Genomic DNA, 20,547 nt, shown 5'->3' with positions numbered 1-20,547 from the left:
ATTCCTAGGTGACGTCTTTCTTAACACCTTCAGAAAACCTCTCTGAAGATTTTCAGAGTTTTCAGTTTGAAAACTCTTACGTTGCCTTGTTGGGTGACAACAATATCCCATCACCCTTTAATGGCTGTGGGGTAACAAGAATCCACTACTGACAATAACATAGCGTGTGTACCAACTCACCAGTCAAAATAAAACGCTTCACAATGCACCAGTTTGTAAATCATTCTTCACAAGGACCAGACTGGGCTTATTAACTTAAGCAATTTAGTTTCAAATATAAACAGCAACAAAAAAAAGACACATCAGAACAAGCATCATTTTTTCTACAAGTTTTAATATACAAATGAAACCAAATGTATTTTGGAATCAGTTTCTGTACATTCATCTGACAAAATAAAAAATTTAAAAAAAAATCCCAAAGAGAACACCATAAAGGTGTTACACAAGAAAACGACAACTGAACAATCTGGCAAAAAGGGAAAACTGAGAACATTAATAAAGGACTGAATGGGTCTTCAGCAGGTCATTACACATGCTGCGTGTGTGCCCTTAAACTTTTTTTTGCGAGGTGTATTCATGTTAAATTCATAAAGTTATCTATTAACCAGGACTTGAAAGTCATTTTGCAGGACAAACCCAGGCAGGATAACAGCACAGGCCAGTGAAGCAATTTGATATGAAAGCAATGGCAATTTTGCACTTAATTCCTTTCCTACTGTGTTTCAAACAAGAACATCTGTTTATTTTTCACAAAGAAAAGAAAAAAAAAAATTGGCCGATATATCAGATTAGCAGACTTTTTTCAAATGAAGTATTGGTCGGGCTCTACAGAGAGTCACAGACACACACTGTTATACACACTTTAACTTAATTAGAGAAGTGGGTGACTGCCGGGTCTGTCTGTAGCTGGGAGGGAGAGGCACAGTCCTGTGGTTTCAAATCATATATTTTTCTAATGAAATTCAGTAAGAAAACTCCTGTCTATTAAATACCACACCGACGCTTCTTACATTTTGTCTAAAGTAAATCTCATCTAATAAAACTTTGATACAAAAGAAGGCAACATCAGGGACAACCTGGATAAGAAAAAACACACAACTGAGATCTGAGCTGAACTGAACTGTCAGTCGGATAATACACGAAATGTCTACCAGATGCCAGCAAGCTGAATTCAAACTACAAAAGCTTAAAAGAAACCAAAGATCAAAGCAAGGGGGATCCTAATAGAACTTAAAAAAAAATTTTTTTTTTAAATATATCACTTTGCAAACTAAGTTTTACCACTGTTATGCTTTCACACATTATCTGCTTGGGCATACTACATAGAAAATTGAATTTTAATATTTCTTTATAAAATAGTTATCAGTATAAAAACAAACAGTAAAAAGTCTGGATTGATTTGTGTGTCTAGATATGCTTTTATTTTTTTTCTGCCCTTTATTTTTAATTAGCCAATTCTTTTATATTCACTAATAGGACCCCCAGGTAGTCAAAGGTTTACATTTTCAAGTTAATGCATAAAATAAAAGAATCTGCTTTAAAAGAAATATTTTCAGTTCACGCTGAAATGACCGTTGCTCAGTATGAGCAGTGATTTTTAATGGCTACAGGAATGTGATGTGCTCAACCGCTCAGCTGCTTTCCTAGTCTATTATCCAGATTCTGATGTCGGTAAAGGTTAAGTACAAGATCTCGGATTTCATCTCGCTTCCTTCGCACCTGCTGCCGTGAAAACCATTGTTCTAGGTGTAGTGGGAGGTCAAAGTGCACCACGGGGTCCTGAAAGCAGAAGCAGAATTATTTATGCTGTCCTTGAACGCATTATTAGCTAAACTAAATGTGACGTTAAAAAAGTGCTTTACCTTCAAAAAGCACTCAACGTATTGTAGCAGGTAGAGGCCACAGTCGCTGCTGTTATCCTGAAGGGGGACGTGGCAGTGTGAGCTTTTCATCTGATCAGGACCAAAGTCCCTCGGTGACCCACGACGCACCTCCCATTCTGACTGCAAGTATCTGGCAGACAAATGTGTCATTAAAAAAAAATAAAAATACAATAACATTTCACACAGACCCATACCCATGCATACCCAGCTTCAGAATTGTGGGTTTAAGGTGTCATACTTACTCCCGCAACAGTTTGAAGACTCGTTCATGAAGAGAAAGTTTAAGGGAATCCATGATAAGAATACACGGCCTACAGAGAGGACAGACAGCTGCAAGTCAGTGTTTACTTTTATATCAAGCTTTCATTTGTAAAGTCTTTTTGTTCAGATGTGTTTAAATACCCAGAGACCAGGGGGGAAACCACATAAACTTCCAAAACACACAAAGACCATTGCCTCTTTTCCGCAAGTGCCTACTTGGCTCAGCTCAGCTGTTAGGGGTTTTACATTAAGTTGTAGTGCCTTTTTAACCACTGTTGTAAATACATAAATTCCTGCACCATCTCATAGTATAAGAGCCATATCCCTATTATTTAACTGTGTTGTTTATTATTCTGGATTGAACACTGTACTATTTTTACTCTTTATCATGCTGCTGTAGCACAAAAATTTCCCTTGTGGGATCAAAAAGTATCCAACCATCTACCTGGTAGCAGGTATTTATTAGTACCTGCTCAGCCGGGGCTCCAAACAAGCCGAGTCGCTCCAAAGATGTGACATCATACTGCATGCCACCGATTGGTCGGTCAAAGGCATCACTCGATGACTCATGAGACCAACTCCTTCACAAAAATCTAAACCACCATTTTTGAAGCCCAGCAACAAGGGAAACCAACACATTGAGCGGCATGTTGAACTGAACTCAACGGGTTAAATCAGCCAGTGGTGGCTGACCAGTAACTGTCGACGATGCTTATGACTTCATTAGACGTATGTTGGAAGCAGCTTTCTGCTTAAACATATGCGCCTAATACATTTTGGATAGAAGTCATGTCAAGCTACACAAAGCAGATGAGCCTGGCAGGAAGTCACACACAGCCACAATTTAGAGCATTGGGCTGCTTTTCCTAATAAAACACCCCATCTAGACCCACCCTACTAAACCATTATCAGTGCATGAACATAAATGGTGTTAAGAGGTCAGAAAACAGATGATCAGAGGACAAAAGGAGTTTCTTTTTAGAATATGGACTAAAAAGGTGTAAAAACTCACCTTTTGCAAACTGTCTTCTTTTGCCACGTCAGCTCTGTACAACTCTACAAAGACAAAAATAGACTGAGCTGGTTTGCAGGAACAAACAGACACTTTTAAATATTCTTATATGTAACTGAATTATATCTTACTACTGGATTAGGTGGTGAATCTTTGGTGAATTCTTCCTGGGTATTTTCTAAAAGACACGAAACGACACACAATGATTACCTTCACCTTTCTGTCGTCACTGGTATAAACACCACATATAAACACCAAAGACAAAGAAGGCATGAGTCAAAAATACCTGTGTCTGTGTCTATATTGTCACTGCGCATATGTGATTTCTCCACATCATCATTAAAGCTTTTACTTCCTTGCGCATCATCTTGACTCTCAGACTCCTCCGTCACGTCGCTGCTCTTTCCTGTCCAGCCCTCGATTTTAGGCTCACCCAGTCCGGGAAAGCAAATGACAACTAAATACCAGTGAGCTCTAAATGGAGAGAGTCATGTGATGTGTTTAACAGATTTACTGAAAATTAAAAAGAGAAGAAAACTGTGCAAATAACACCTCCTGTGCTGAACTTACTCCTGATTGACAGGTACAAACAAGAAGTCCTTTTTGAAGATGTCGACGTGTCGTGTCCATGTCTTCACGCGTTGGTGCCGCCTCTGTCTCTGACAGCTGAATACAAACAAAAATAAAAACAATAAAAACATTTTTGGAGTCGTGCCTGTAACATGAATCTTGATTACAGGACATATCAGGTCTAAATACATTAAACATGCAATCTATTAAGCATTGCATTTTGGTCTTTGAAGCTTAGATGGTGTAGATGTGGACATCTACACTAATGACCAATGCATCCAACTCAAAAGGTACTGCAGGTTATAATACTGTTTAAGGAGGATGTAGTGTATCTTAAACGGCTGGCAGTTATTGTGCTATCTTGTTAAATCCAGTAAAGCGTAAGAAGGTAAGAACACTTTAAGTGAAGACATTTCACACAATCAGTACACCCCAAAGCAGACTGCAAACTCTATCAGGGTTACTTACGAGTCGCTGTTGCCACCTTCACTGGCATTGTCCCGCCGCGTCAGCTGCTTGTAGAAGAAGCTGCTGAAAATGTGGGAGCGCTCGACCACTGAAGCAGATGCGTTCTGGAGGAGGTATCTGGTTTTAAAAACACAAAAATCAAAAACGATCAATTTAGAAGCATCTCTATCCCAAGACTCAGAATCAATTAATGCCTTTTGTTTAATAAATAAAAAAAATAAAAGTTCATACTTGAGGTAAAAATCAATGATAACATCGTTAAGGTATTTCCCACTGTCAAGGCACTGCAGGTCCTCCATTGTAACAGTGATTCCTCCTTTCATTGGCGGAGGAGGAAACTGGATCAACCTAAGTAAGGAAGCAGGAGATAAGAATGAGCCGTTATTTAGATCATCAGAACTTTTAGGTTATACATATTATTCAAAGTGTTTTTATGAGGATGCACTGATCTCATAAGTCAGATTAGTATTACGATAAATGGGGACCTCATAGTAGTATTAACACCCCAAATAATTTGCAGTTTGTTTATTCATTCACTTTTGTGATTGATTAGTGATTAATCTAAGAATTAAGTTAGTCCAGTCAAAATATTCCCTGCTCTCCTCTTGTCGTTCATAAATATAATCCCAATAAGTTCCTCGCAGTGTGTTACAGCTTGAACATTTTAATCATTTTGCCTCTGGACATCACCACAGTGGATCCGAAATTAAGCAATCACAATGTGATCAAAGTGGAGGCTTAAAATTTATTCGAGGAGCTCAATAAAATATTATTTTAGCAATTTAGGATATTACAACATAGCACAATTTTAAAAGGCTCAGAATTAACTAAGAATTATACTTTGCAGTCAATAGGCATCCCCAGAGGTTCCTCCTTTGAGAAGCTCTGACAGCATTTACTGCAGCTGTGTTCAGCTGTTTGTTTGTGGAGCTCTCTGCTTTCACCAAGTGGAAAATAAGCTTGGGCTGAGATCAGTAGACTGACTTGGCCACTTGAGAACTTTCTGTTCCTTGTTTTCAGGTAGTTTTAGCTTTGTGTTTGGGGTCATTATCCTCTTTAATAAAGGTCATCCAGGTTTCCGGATTTTGACTGCATCCAAGTAGTAAAGCATTTTGCAAAGAATTCATGCTGCTACTTCTATCAGCAGTCACATCATCAATCAGCAACAATGACCCAGTTCCACTCGCAGCCATACATTTCCATGCCATCAGATTGTCTCTACTGTGTTTGACAGATGATGTGGTATGCTTCAGATCACGAGCCCTTCCTTTTGTTCTTCATACTCTTCTCTTCCCATCACTCTGGTTCACGCTCATCTGGACTTAATCTTTCTGCAGAATCCTACTCCACAGCTGGACCAGATGTTTTTTAGATGTTTCTTAGCAAAGTCTAACCAGTTTGTTCTGTTCTTGACCAATACTAGCTGTTTGAATCTTGCTGTAGCCCCTCTGTATTTACTGTCACAAAGGCATCTTTTGATTATAGCCCTTGATGGTGATACAGCTACTTCTTTATAAATATTCCCGAATTTGCTAGATGTGTTGTGAAAGGGTTTTCCTCACCTATGAGAGCTTTACGATCATCCACTTAACCTGTTTTTCATGGTCAACCATGAGTTTTTGGTTTTCCTCAAAAAATAACAAGTAGCAGGCCACAACTATCCACAAAACTGCTCCAACCTCCCTGAATTAACACCTACATCAGCCCATTGAAGACTTCATTCATAGTACACCAAAGTAATGAACAGATAAACAGTTAAATAACACAAAAGTTCCTGGTTTTCCACTATTTATACTGGGTCCAGTTTAAAAATATAAAAAAAAACATTTCTATGAATTAATCAACTCAAATGATAAAATCTATTATAATAATAGGACAGCCTGTATAAGGAACTACCCAAACTTTTCCTGTAACTTTTTAACATTTAGTCTCACTTGTCCGGGCAACTTAAAATCAAAGTACCTGACATACACCTTTAATCACAGCTTAATTGCTGTAGTTCAAATCCTCTGTGTTGGCGTAAAGAAGCAGAAATTATAAAATTTGTGCCACTGTCCAAATACTTAAGGACCTGTCTGTACAAATATTTTAAATATACTGGTGGTCTGTATGAACAGATCTCAAACCTCCACTGATGAATCTCATAAGCATCTTAGCTTAGGCTACTTGCCTGTGAGCCAGACCCTGATGTTTATATTTAGTCCAGCTGGAGCCTGGTTTACACAGTGACACAGAGTAGGATCCTCTGGTTCTACGATGGCACATTGTATACACAGGAGTCGGTTCCTCTTTCTCCTTCTGTGGAGGGAAATGCACATCACAGACCAGTGGCTGTCAGGTGATTGTGAAGTGGGCACAAGCTAAATGTGCAGGCTTGCAAGCTGAGTACCAGTAAAGAAAAAACGGTTTTGGGGGGGGGGGGGGTATACTCTTACTGAACCACCCAGTAGACACTTACATCAGAGGGACATTCAACCCTTTGTTCTTCCTGATCAGGCTTTGGTTTGAGCAAAGGTGCTTCTGTGTCTGGCTCTGGTGCAATCTCTGTCTCTAAAACTGAGTCTGTCTTTTGTGCTGTGGGCTTTTTGTCTTCTTCAGGTTCTGTGTCCGTGTTTGTCACACCCAGCATGGAGAGCAGGAAAGAGTCTAGTCCAGTTCTTCTAATCAGCTCTATGCTATCATCCAGAGAAAGAACAGGAGACAGAACGTCTCCCAACTCACTAAATCTGTCTGTACTGTGCCTTAAATTGGTTTGTTCATTTGCCAGAGTCTTGAGACAGACAATGTCCAGGAGAGAGCGCAAAAAAGCTCCCTCCATTCCCTCCAGAGGTTCTCTCAGAGTCAGCAGGATGAAAGGGCTGGCTTTCCCTATTAAAACAGAGCGCAATATGAAATAATGCTGAATGCTGGCACTATATAACAGAAACCTTCAGCATTTTTAAGTTTAAATGACCAAAACCCTGAACTTGTCATCCAGCAGTCTCACCAGTGTTCACAGCTCCATCTTTTTTGGCCGACAGCAGGCGGAGGTCCTGCTGTACCGAAGCGGCAGCAGTTTCTGACACACAAAATAGCAGCACAGCAGCAGGTGTGGGCTCCTCATCACCCTTAAAGTGCAGCTGTCGTTCTTCCAGTTCCTGTCGCTCCCAAACACTGTACCTCCTCAGCTCCAAACGCTCAAAGGTCAACTTCACCTCCAGCTCCTCACTGGTGTCTGAACACAAGATGCGGTCGTAAGGACAATACATTTTTACAAACAGCTTTACACTTTATTCTTGTTTCTGGTATTTTACAATGTTTGTCTTGTTAAATTGACAAACAGCTTGTATATTTTGTGCAAGTATTTTTAAAGTATAAGGTAACAATTTTGTTCTTGCCTTTTATAAATCTTTTTCTAGCTAAGTAATACTTTTGTTTTTAATGCTTTGGAAAATAATGTTCAACCACTCTTCTTTAATAGAAACAAGGGTTACGCACACAAAGGCAGGCTAAAATGTCATTAAATGAACCCATAAATTGACTGAGTTTTACAGATTCAGAGGTGAAAGTCTACTGGGATCTTGAGGGTTTGACGCATTAGCACAAAGAAGCTAAGCGAAATAAGTGAAAAGCTAGGAGAGGATACTGTGCCAAAACAAAATGAGGTGACTTGTTTTTGTGTCAAAGCTTATACAACCCTGCCCAAAGGCACAAAAAATGATCAGAAAAGCTGATGGAGAGAGGTTCTCTTTAAAAGTTATTAGGAAAAGGAATTACTTAAGATCAAAACATATTTATAAATATTACCTTTGAGTGGGATGATGATTTCTTCCTCCTCTATCTGTGAACAGAGAGAAAGATGCATTAGATTTTCAAATTCTGTGCATGCTTACGGCAAAAAGCCCATCTTTGCATTTTATTAGGGTTACCGCGATGGGTCCATTTGCTTTTCCATGATAAACTCCACAGTGCAGACCACAGAAGGGCAACTCCATGCAGGAATAGTCTATATTGAAACTGGGAGCTGAAGTCACTGGAAGAGTAGTGTTGTGCACAACAAACACCTGCAAAACACAAACAGACACACACATGCAAAGTTTACAGGAAATAGAGCAGGCTGCGAAGCCGCACAACGATGCAAACAGATTAATACACGGTAATGTCAGGATAATAACAGACTACAAAGATAACTAGTGGCATGATTAAAGGGCAGCATGCAGAGGCTATATAAAATTGTTGCTTTGGCACCATCTGGTGGTGGTTAAAAGAATGACATGGCAGTTTGCAGGTATTCCGCTGTCTATTGAAAAATAGCATATCGAGATATTTGTCTTGATATGTTGCTCAAATGAGAAAGAAAGAGAAGACGCAGGAGGTCACCTGGTGGTCTATTCTGCAGGAGTTTGTTCAACCTTTTTGTGGCACTAAATGAAACTGATCTGTGATACTGTGCTACAGCTAAAGAACACACACACACAAATATTCTTACTCACTGCATGCACTGCAAAGCTATTTAAAGCTGAATTCAGTGACTCTTCCTGCCAAAATTTGATGCATGTGTTAAATGCATTGACTATAAACCATTGTTAATGTACCAGGTTTGAAACTCGATGTTCTCCTTATAATGCCACGATCTTACAATGGTGGCAGTTTTTGAAAGCAGCTGTAGAGTGATCTTAGTTCACGTGACTGTGAAATCGATAACATAATGGTTTAGAAAAGAACAAGTTCTTCCTTTTATTATATCCAGACATCCACGTGCATGGCTCCTCTCTCCCTTCATGTCATTGGGTCAGATACAAGACTAAGTGGCTGCCGCACAGGCAAAGTATTGTCTTTTAATTAGCAGTTGGTGACTTGGACACCCTGGGGTGAAGTAAAACCTTAGGCCCCCGGATCATGTCTGTAAAACACCCTTTGTGATGTCATGTTAATCTGGGCATTAGCTCAGCTCAGTTTAGAGGCATGTGCGAGGCTGTTGTCTGCACAATATAAAAAAGGAAAAGAACATATATAAGGGGATTATAAAAACTGAGATCACATATGAAATGTGTTTGTGCTGGACTGAACACACTCTACCAACCTGCATGTCAGCAGTGTGTTGCTGTTTGGCCTCAGCTTCCTGTGACGACTGACCCTTTATTACTGCGTCTTCCACAGCGACCAGTGTGCGGACTTGGCTGCAGCCCCGAGAAACGTCTCCACCCTCCTCATCGTCACTGGACAGCACAACTGAAACACAACCATTAAGACAACATGAGGCCAGAGTGAACCTTTTCTTTGGAATTCTCTAAAAGTACAAAACGCTTGAGGACACATAAGCCCCTATCTGATACTGTATAATGGAAATGTAATGGGCTTTAAAGCCACAGTGAGGACAGTAGTAATCCAGGAAAAGGCACGTGGGTAAGCTAAACAGTGAAAACATTGTAGCTGCTAATTGTATTTTCACGTGCTCCCGGATGGCCCCTTTTCCTGCGTCAGTCTTCAGTGTGTTCATGTGCCTCATAAACATAGAAAGAACATGGATGCTACAGAGAAGTTGTATTTTAGTGTTTAAGGCATTAAAATAACAGCTTGTTAACTTGATAAATAAGTAAGTCCTCAGGGTAGCTGACATCTTTGACATTTTTAGTAACTTTTCAAACTAATTTTGGTGAATGTATGCAAAAAGCAACTAATGGTTACAACCTAATAACATCCTGCTTCACACTCAAAAGAATCAGCTGAATTGGTTCAGGCATCAGACTCCTAGGATGCCTCCTAGTAGGGATGGACCCCAAAACCTGGTTTTGAATGAACCCTGGGAAAAAAATTATTAAAAAAACTGGAGAATCAATAAGCACCAAAATTATCAGTACTGCTTTCAGCCGTGGAGAAATAAAAAAGAAAGAAATTACATGTATTTATTGCTACATAAACAAAGTTATCATTTACATTTTATCTGACCACCATTACTGATTAAGAGATTAGTTTAAGATGCATTTAACTAGTCCAACAGATAGCGCCCTGTGTCACACATACGCACACACAAATCCTGGTCTTTGTGAAGAGGGCTGAGAGAATTAAACGCTCAAAAGTATAGCTGTACTTTGTTAGAGTGAAACGGTTCGTCACCACAAATGCAGGTCTTTTAATCTGTTAAAACAATCAGCAAAAGCCTATTTCTCCATCACATGCTGTAAATAGGCAGTAGCTTTCTCTCTCATAATCGGGAATATTGGTTGTGCAACTTTTCTGACTAAGAGCCGCTTATAACATGTATGACTTAGTAACACACTTTATTTTGATGGCCGCTATTTCAAGGTGAGTCAATTTCAAAGTCACTGAGCAGATGCAGCACAATTAATTACTGAAGTTTTGTTTAAATGAGGCCCTCACACACACACACACACACACACACACACACACACACACACACACATTCATTTGCCAGGTTCTGGCCTGCTCAGACACACTCAGCAGTGGACTGAAGCCACACGTTTGTTGGGTGTACTCACTGGGCTCAGAGGGACTGATCTGATTCCCGTTGTCCTGTGTGGATGATAGGCTTTGTCTTGGGCTGCCAGTAAAATCTTCGCGTTCCAAATCAGGGTTGATGACTGGGACAAGAACTTCTGTTCCATTGTCTTCACCCACCGTGAACTGCACTATGCAATGCTCCAAGCTCTCCAAATCACCATCCTCTCTACTGTCCTCGTGACAAATGGGTGCAGAGAATGCTCCTCCATCTCTTCCATCTTCTTCTGTGAGCTGAAGAACGCTCTCGCGGTTGCGTTTGGGGCTCTCCGTTCCATTGCATTGGGACGCCGAATCCCTTCTTTTCCTCTTCTATCACACAACATAAAGTATAATGTATCACTTCTGCTGTTTACTGAGCACACAGCATAAACTGAAAGATCACAGAGCCATTTTTAGAATACAGTAAAACAAAATAAATGTTTAATCTCACTTTTTAGACACGGAATAACAACTGCTGAGTAGGGGTGCAACGATACACAAAATTCACGGTTCGGTTCGATACTTTGGTGTCACGGTTCGATATTTTTTCGATACAAAAAAATGTTCATGCCTTTTTAATTTGTCATTTATTAAAATTATAAATATATATTTTAACTCAAAAGTACAGTTTTTAAATTTAACCCTAACCCTTGTGCGTGTTTTTTATTTTGACAGCGAATACGCACCTGCGGACCACTTATGTGCAGCCCTGGTTATTTAGCTCGTCATATTGCAGCCACAGAAATTCTTTTGTCCATGAAACCATAAAGCTGCACTTTCTTTTTGCCTTATAGTCTGATTTGTCATAACTTCTCCGTTTTGTGGTAAGCTTTTCTTTGGCTGTCACTTCTTCACCCTGACCTGTCTTATTTGGCTCAGAAGAACTAAAATATATATCTGTCTGTGAAGGTTCTCAGTCATCCAGGTCATCGTAGTCAAATATAAATCCTGCTGCTTTTACACACGCACTCACATAAGCTCAGCGATTCTCTGCGCGATCAACCTCTCACATGTTTAAGCTGCGGGAGATTTCACTTGTCATGTTTGCATAGTAAGCTAACGATTAATAAGACGATGTCAGAGGAATTGGTGCGCAAATGATCATCACTCACAGATCAGTGCTGTCGCTCTCTATACACAGTTCGCACGATTGCAAAGTGAAAGCAAAAAAACAAGCGCAAATTCAAACGCGATTTCAATATGTCACATATTGACAGTGGCTCACCGATGCCAATGACATAATTACCCAGCTACATTTCTGAAAGAATGCAAAAGCATTGACATATATTTTTCCTTCCTACAATAGCCAGACGGGCAGGGCAGAGATAGATTTTGGTAGCCCGACTGAAAAAAATCGCTAGCTCCGGGACGTCGGGCTAGCGATATTGCGAGCCCTGTATCTGATTGAGGAATCACTCATCTTTGGAAAAGAGAGTTTACTACAGAGAAATGTCTCTTTCCAAAATAAAAGCTATACTATCCGCTTCTTCTGGGCTATATTCTCAGCAGCATAAGGAGAATCATGTGCTAACAACTGTCTAAATGACTCGGCTAAAGTTAGTAGCATGCTTGTTGTTTTTGTCTTTGCACTAGGATGATGTCGGCGTAAATGTGCAGTCATATTCGTTGTGTTCCCACTAGTGCTTTCAGGTTAATCTCGTTGAAATGACCTTAACGCCACAACACGGCAAATCTCCGTTAACGAGCTACCGCCGATCGCCCCGTGCATGGGGCTAGACGGCCAACACGTTAACGAGCTAACTGCGCTAACACACTAGTTCCCACCCATGTAATTGAGCATTGCATGGCACATCCAACATACTGTTTTACTTTAGTCCATGACTCGCTTACCTTCAGGGTCATACGTGACATGAAAACCAAAATAATTCCAAACGCGAGATCTGAATGAGGGTGGGGGAGGTGCCCTGCGCTCTTCCTTCTGTCTATGCTGTCTGTGTTGAGGCAGGTTACTCGTTTCCCAGCTTTTGTTCTAATCTAGTTAACTGTAGCACTAAATTCACTAAAACGATACAGGGGTGGAATTCATGCAGTAACTCTTAGGCTCAGGTCACAACATGCTAACATGTACTGGGAAGTAAGATGTGCCCCGTCACTTTATCTCCTGAAAAAGTTCCTTATATCACTGAATCTCTTAAATTCAAAGAGGAAGTGAGCTTCTGTCTCAACCTAATCTGTCCAACAGTCACATTTTCTATTGGTTTGCCAACACCTTTTCTCTTGTCACCTGCCAGTTCTTGATCACTGAGCCTGCAGTTGGTTAGGACGCGTCTCTACTTTTTATCTCTAACTTTAGAGCCAGAATCTCCCCACACATGATCTCAATTGTTATGGCCAGGAAGTATGCCAATCAACTTTGGCTTTCAGTTTCTGTTTTTCCAGTGTTTCAGACTCTGACTGCTTGCGTGGAAAGGACTCAAAGCCTTATTCAAAGCACAAGGCTGACAAGAAAATTTGCTACCATGTTTGCATAGTCTGGTGCACACCTGCTGAGCTCTCCGGGGATTGGTTAAGTTTAATCAAGGTTGATTGTTCCTGGTTTCATTTTGAGTTTTAAAAGTGGTACTCACCAGACTAGGCTGTGCATCTTTTTCTGAATCAGTCCACCTGTCTTTGATGTCACAGGACACTATATCCTCAGCAGGCTCCCAGCTCAAAGACAACCCACAGTCTGCATGACAAACATATAAAGTTAAAATACACTCATACACCACTGACAACCTATGAATGGAATTCCCTGTCCTCAAAGCAGGTCAAAAACAGGAAAACGATTACTAAACTTTAAACACTGATAAGTAAACAGAGTAACATGTGATGTCCTTTGCTCTATATAACTTTTGTTTTTTTTAAAGCTACTCTGGAAATAAGACCAGCGGTGGATGGAACGGTAATGTCTCGAGTACACGATTTATTCACAGTTAAATCCAACATTGTCTTTATGACAACAAAGTCAGTCACAAAAGAGCGCCAGCAGCATTAAACCAACAACTGCATCAACTCTTCATGTTTACCCACCTACAACTTCAGCAAATCTGTCATCTTCTGTGTTGTCCTTGCCTATTATCACCTCCTCGATATCTTTGCTTTCTTCTTTGTCCTCTTGGTTGTCAACATTTTGTGGTCTTCTTCTAAGGCTCAACCTGTGGAGAAAAAGACGGGAAAAGATGTTCTGATTATGCTGTACAGTTTATTCCTATTTTTAGCAAACTGTTAAAAATTGGGCGTTTCCATTCAGGTCTGGGTTGAAAAAAAAAGTATGCTGGCTTTAGTGTAAAGTGTGTTGTATGTAAATATGTTTCCCCAATTAAAATGAGCTACTGCAGATTCTACAAGCCTCTAAAGATGTAAAATTAATGAAAGTGGCCAGAAAGACACACACTTTTTAACTTACTTTCCCCCCCCTTCGTCTTATTGGGTTGGTCGGTGTTTACCAGAACTTACTGCTCGTAAGGATATTTGAGAGAGACCGACTGCTTCATCTAACTAATAGTCCTTCACATTACTTCTTTTACAATGCTATCCCACCTTTGGGAGGTTGGAGTGACAGTCCTCTGGTTGCGCTTGGGTGTCACACTCTTGCTCCTGTTATTCCTGGCTTCCCTCTGACTGGATCTAGTGTCTCTGTAGGTCGGTGTTTCCTCTCTACACTGACCGCTCTCCCTCCGCCTGCTTGGCGTTTGTCCTCTGTTCTTCGCACTATGAGTCTTTTTTGTCCTTTCCATATACTCCATGCCGAATTTTGTCTTCAGGACATCTGTCAGGATCAGAAGAGGCTTCCTCCTGTGGGAGAAAGCAGAGAATCGTTGATTCACAACCTTCCTCGAACGACGTCTTCTCCGCATATTGTTCCCATCAAGCCCACTGAGGTATTCAGGCTTAAAACTCATCTATCTCTGCACGTGAGACTTTATGTGTGCCAGCTGATCAACAGGGTGCGGTCTAATGGTGTAGATAAGTCACATGTGCAGAAATGATAAGCTTGGCTTTGAGTCATGGTGTTTGCAATGTTTCCTTTATGGACCGCAACTCTGACCACTGTGCAAAATTTATAAAATATATACAGAAAAGGCAAATATGCCTGGGTGGCCCAAACAGGCATTTTAATGGACGTATACTAACTGTGCAGCACCTGTCTTAAAGAACAATGACCACCTCCATCTATTTCATTTATCAGCACTCTTTACCCTTCTTCTCCCATTTCTGTTGCTCCTGCAAGTGCTCTGCAGAGAAATGATATTACCGTACTCTAATTTTGAAGAAATACTGCAGTGACACTTTTTTATTTTTGTTGTCCTGGAGTAATGAAGGTTAGATTAAGAGAGACCTTGGAGAACTTCATTATTAATTGTGAGCGCCCCATTTTGTGAATGCTTAAGACTGCAAAAAAAATTTTTATTTTTTATTTTTTATTTTTTTACAGAGAACATAAGCGCAGTACGCTTCAGTGTAGACAACAGCACATATTTATGAGTTTTAAATCATAAGCAGATATTTTAGTCCGCAGTTTAAAAAAGTCAAATCATCACACGACACTTCTTGCCTCCTTACCTGTCCATGTCCAGTGCGATCATAGCTGCATGGCTGTGATCAAACTTCGTGGATCCGTTTTTATGCGGTGACTTGCGATTTCTGAATTTGCAATCTGCAAACGCAGTCCAGGAAACCTTTCAAAGAGGAGGCAGACACTGTTAGTTATAAGAATAACCCAGAATAACCATGTTAGCATAAAGATAACGCTGTACCTGTCTTTCTAATTTTCCATACTCTGATGAAAGACATGTCATGGGAATTCTGAGTGGATTTTCCATCTAAAATTAATATGGTTATTAGTGACCATGCTTGTATAAAACACATTGCAATGCAATAAACAAAAGCGCAAGATTTCTTTCACACAACTAAGGAAATATGCTAAGCTTGTTGCATGCAGTTGCAACTGTCAGACCAGCTGCTGTTAAAGCGGTGTGTATAAGCTAGCGTCTATAATTCCAGTTCAAATACAATGATGGGTAGCAGTCAAAGCTCCCTAACCCATGAATTGTTGGACGAGTCAGCTGACACCTATTTAAAAATGTTGACTCTCGGGCAAAAAGACCTGCATTGTCCACTTTCAGCTGTTTCTCAAGAAGCATCTGTTGCTTCTCGTTTTGTCATTGTAAACTAAATCTAGACTTCTGTTAGGAGAACTTAGCATTGTGGTATCTTAAGAGGTGTTATTTTTGCTAGTTTTCTGATATTTTACAAACACCAGCAATGAATAAGTTCACCGAAGACATAATCAGCAGCTTCAGTGGGAGTCAAAGTAACTCTTAGTTGCAATCCTTGTAACAGCTTTTAAGCGTTGATTATGCAAGGAAATCCACTAAGTACAGCTCCCTATCCTCAATCAGTCAGGTCTCCAGCCCTTACTAGGAAGAGAGTGGGCTCACTGATTATCAGACTGACAAGAGCAAACATGTGAGAAAGTAAAAGAATCCCAATTTGCAACGTGCTTGTGATCAGCAAAGGATATGAATGCAGCAATGAAGCCATCAGCACCACAGGATTGGGCCAAGAGGAAATACAATTAAAACGGCACACTCACACAAGCTCACAAGAATGAATGGATGAAATGGAAAGTGGGTATTTCATAAAACATAGGTGATATATATACCAGGTTATCCTTGCCCACTGTAAATGGAATAGTTAAGGCTCTCCTTTGCTCCATCATGGTCCACGGGTAAGGCACAGCAACAAGACTGCAAGAAGCAAACAAAAAGACAAATGTGAAAAAAGCCATATAGTGTGCCATCATTATTATTATTATTATCATCATCAAGAACAGTAGCATGTAAAATGGCCTGCATGTGAATGTGAAAATGGTATAAATCTAACAAACAACAAGTTTTGTTGGAAGAAAAACTCCAACTGGGTGGCTCAGTCAAATAACTTCCAAAAGATGGACATGCTAACAGATTCCTGCCAAATGTTAATAAAATTTAGACAAATGTGATAAAACAGAGAAAAATGTGCGTAATGGGAAGACTAATGACTTCCTAAAACAGGAAATACTTGCTGACATATAGTTTTATGACCTATAGTTAGCTGTGAGACAAATATTAACACAGGAATACAACATAACTGCTTCCTCTTGGGATATGTTTTCTGAACATTGAAACAAAACACATTTTCCAGTTTTTATGGAATATTTTATGAACAAAAATGACTGAGCCTGATTTAATGAAACGTGACATAACACTGTGTTTTTTTTTATTTGCTCAGGCAAAAACATCAGTACTTCATGACTTGTTGTGGTCACGCACACATGGTTAAATAAACAGCAGTTAATCAGCTTGTGTTTAAAAAAAAAGAAAAAAGAAAAGAAAAATGAGGGGGAACATGGCAAACCACACATTCAGCTAAACACTCAAACATTATTAAAACTGAATAATAACCCCAGAACATTACCACAATAAGCTTTCTTTAAAAATAAATAAATAAATTGAGTAATACATTCATTCCCCGGACACTTTATTAGATACACTTTGTTACTATCAGGTTGGACCCCCACGTCAGAACTGTATTAATTCTCCATGGCATAGATTCAACAAGTTGCTGGAAATATTCCTCAGAGATTTTGGTCCACATTGACATAAAAGCCTCACACAGTTGCTGCAAATTTAATAACTTCGCATCCACAACCCACAGGTGGTCTATCGACTGAGATCTGATAAACTCATTGTCAAGTTCAAGAAACCAGCTGGAGAAGATTTGACCTGTGTGCAGGGCTCTAGAGTGCGACCAAATTTCTCCATGGTGCGACTAATAAAAAATACTTGGTTGCACCGGTGCGACCAAGTATTTTCTCGGAAAAAAAAGTTTCAGCAACCCTGAAAGTCTCCGTGTGTTCAACAACAGACACACATTATGCCCATGTCGTGTTCTAAACCAATCAGAGATACTCAGAGGCGGGGACCTCTGTGATTGGCCGTGGTCCAGATATTCCTGCAGACCTACTTGTGTTTACGTTTGAAAGTGCGGGCAGATAGAGAAGGGTGAGTAGCCCAGGTCAGAAGTGTATGAAGTTGGTATTGAGAAAATATGAAAAGAAAAATTGATAACTTTTTCGTTAAGTTAAGGCCTGATCAGTCCAAAATTCTGAGCCAGCGCTCTGACACGGAGCCATCAACCTCTCCGTTTTTGTCAAACACTGGTCCGGAGACGGCATCAGAAAATGAGCCACATACGATCGACTCCCAGCCGGAGTCCACTGAAAGTAAAAGTGAGAAAATGTATAGATTTCGAATCGAGTGGCTTGACCAGTTTCCCTGGCTAAGATACAGCCAAGCTGACAATATGATGCACTGCATTTATTGTCGCGAGTGTGGAAAGACCATGGCCGGCAACACAGCATTTGTCACTGGTGCTAATACGTTTCGAATTGAAACGCTGAAAAAGCATACAGCATCGAGAAGACACATTATATGCCGCGATAAATGCTCTGCCAAAATGTCCCCGCTCCTCACTGCCTTTCAGCGGCAGGCAGGAGTAAACAGGTCATCGGAGGAGGCCGAGATGATCATTAAGTTTAACATCGCCTACAATATTGCAAAAGAAGAAGTTCCGTTTACTAACTTCAAGTCAGAAATAACTCTTCACAGGAAAAATGGCTTGGACATAAACCCCACATACAGCAATGATGTTGCGTGCGCCCAGTTTATAGGCGTAATCGCTGACACACTGAAAAAAAAGACGTCAGTGGAAATTGCGAACAGTACATACATGGCCTTCCTGATCGATGGAGACACAGACATCGCTACAAAAGAATGTGTCATTGTGTACGCTCGTATCTTGCAAAAAGGAAGACCAGCGAATATACTGATTGGACACATTGAGGTCCAGCATGCCCATGCCCAAGGTAAGCCATGTCATGTCACGTAGCCTATGTATATGATTAATAATATTACGTCGTGTTACTGAATTAACCATATCTAGCATGTTCTTATCATTGAAAATTAAACATAGCAATAATACATGAATATAGAAACTCAAACTGAAAAAGACTGCATTGTAAACTCTTGATCTGAGAGGTAAATGGGTTTTTTTTTAATTTGTTTAGGAATTTATGCTGCCTCAAAGAAAGCATTTGCTGCTCTTGGGGACCAGTGCAGTAACTGGTTGGATAAAATCATTGCTATGGGGGCTGATGGAGCTGCTGTTAATTTGGGCAGCAAAGGGGGTGTCAAGTTAATCATTTTGAAAGGTTGTTAGTTAATCATTTACAAATAAAAAAAAAACGTGAACATGTAAAACTGCGGTGTTAAGTAATGCAGTTAAAAAATTTGGGTACGCCTAACTTTTGTGCTGGTGCGCCTAAATTTTATTTTTAGGCGCACCAGTGCAACCATGGCAAAAAGTTAGTCTAGAGCCCTGCCTGTGTGACATAGTGCGCTTTCCTGCTAGAACCAAACCTGAGATGATGTTTACACTCTGGTCATAAAGGGATGGACGTGGCGAGCAATTCTCAGGTAGGCTGTGATGTTTAAACGGTGCTCAGTTGGTACTAAAGGACCTTAAGTGTGCAAGAAAATATCCCCACACTATTACACTTCCACCACATGCTTTCATGTTGTTTACCTTAAATTATAATGCTACTAACAAAATGTTGCAGCAGAAACCAGACCATAATCGGACAATAGAGATTGGACGATTCTGGTGAGCCTGTGCACAATGTGGCCTCAGTTTCCTGTTCTTAACTGCCACTCCGCTGTAGTCTTCTGCTGCACCTTTGTTCCTTATTCTGATGCTCAGAGTTTGAACAGGTCCTCTTGGCCATATCTACATGCCTCAAATTGATGCCATGTAATTGGCTGTATTTGTTTTGAGTTGAACGGGTGTACCTAATAAAATGGTCAATGGGCATATATCATTATGCATCTGACATAAATGTCTCTCAGAGTGTGTCAGACTGCAGAATATTGCAGATACATTGCCCACGTTGTTATCCTGGCCAGCGTATCACAAAAGTATGAGTATTTCCAGGGTATTTCCAGGGTTTGAAGTCAGTTAACTGACTTCAAACCCTGGAAAAAGTATTATTCAGTAAATAAACCCTCTCCAAAAGGAAACTACATCACATGTTGCTGTAAAAGGGGAAAAAGGCACTTGGCAGACCACACGAATTGCTGCCAAACATGATCAAAAGAAAATGTACTTCCTATATGTTTAAACTCACATGCATTTCCTATTTTGCATCAACCACCATCGACAGATCTTATGAAGTTAAATGAATTATAAATCAGTTTCTTTGTGGACTCTCATAAGCCAAAATGATGAAATGCAAACTCAGAAATATATATAAAACTCAGTGTTGTGACTGTAACAGTACCGACTTGCAGCTAACCATAAGCGACCGACACTGCCAGTTCAGCAAGCAACACTCCAGCTTTCTTTTGTAATTGAAGCTGATGTTTAGCGCACATGCTGCTCCCAATCCAAACAGCCAACCTTTATTATGGTTGTAACACGGCACATTGTAACCTCGGAGGTCACCGTGCAGACCTCGTGTTTATTTATGTTTATTTTCTCTGCCTGAACACACCAGAAAGACTAAATCTGATTAGCTCTCGGCTACAGCTAGCAGCGTTAAAGCTATGGCTTACCCATGATGCTAGAAACACGCAGGAAAGCTAAAGCTTACCCCAGGCCACAGCCGCTCGCAAGTGCAACGCACAGTATCAGGAAACTGGAAACCTACTTTCCCACGGACGTGTACACCTGCACCTTACAGTCACAGAAGGCACACATTTTCCACAGTCCGATAGTGTACCCAACGGGCGCTGCAATATTCCTTAGGAACATCCGGTGAAACCCGGAAGT

The 20,547-nt window shown here is 40.3% G+C and overlaps 1 protein-coding gene across 4 annotated transcripts; it reads right to left on the bottom strand.

Annotated features, from left to right (window-relative positions):
• Positions 1-720: 720 nt before the first annotated feature.
• On the bottom strand, positions 721-20,547 carry LOC113007854 (sentrin-specific protease 7). Of its 4 annotated transcripts, none has more exons than XM_026144856.2 (23): positions 20,369-20,547; positions 16,343-16,427; positions 15,435-15,500; positions 15,241-15,356; positions 14,218-14,472; positions 13,708-13,832; positions 13,263-13,363; positions 10,674-11,004; positions 9,257-9,405; positions 8,103-8,237; positions 7,981-8,014; positions 7,181-7,408; positions 6,653-7,062; positions 6,365-6,492; positions 4,426-4,542; positions 4,195-4,311; positions 3,727-3,822; positions 3,443-3,630; positions 3,288-3,334; positions 3,157-3,200; positions 2,126-2,194; positions 1,863-2,013; positions 721-1,779 (listed from the first exon to the last, which is right to left on the bottom strand). In XM_026144856.2, the coding sequence occupies exons 2-23, from the start codon at positions 16,397-16,399 to the stop codon at positions 1,624-1,626; spliced, it is 3,120 nt and encodes a 1,039-aa protein (XP_026000641.2). In that variant the 5' UTR covers positions 16,400-16,427; positions 20,369-20,547; the 3' UTR covers positions 721-1,623. The 4 variants fall into 4 exon arrangements, with proteins under 4 accessions (XP_026000641.2, XP_026000639.2, XP_026000640.2 ...); XM_026144854.2 differs by having other exon boundaries at positions 20,426-20,544; XM_026144855.2 differs by lacking the exon at positions 15,435-15,500 and having other exon boundaries at positions 20,426-20,544.

Source organism: Astatotilapia calliptera, chromosome 16 (genome assembly GCF_964374335.1).
Source record: "Astatotilapia calliptera chromosome 16, fAstCal68.1, whole genome shotgun sequence".
Classification (NCBI taxonomy): domain Eukaryota; kingdom Metazoa; phylum Chordata; class Actinopteri; order Cichliformes; family Cichlidae; genus Astatotilapia; species Astatotilapia calliptera.
Note: the sequence above shows the minus strand (reverse complement) of the source record. Positions and strands in the feature narration are given on the sequence as shown.

Coding starts and splice junctions, on each gene's coding strand:
- LOC113007854 (XM_026144854.2), bottom strand. CDS start 20,529: ATGTTCCTAAGGAATATTGCAGCGCCCGTTGGGTACACTATCGGACTG. Junction 14,473..15,240: donor ATCGCACTGGACATGGACAG/GTAAGGAGGCAA, acceptor TTTCTCCCACAG/GAGGAAGCCTCTTCTGATCC. Junction 3,823..4,194: donor GAAGGTGGCAACAGCGACTC/GTAAGTAACCCT, acceptor GTTTGTATTCAG/CTGTCAGAGACAGAGGCGGC.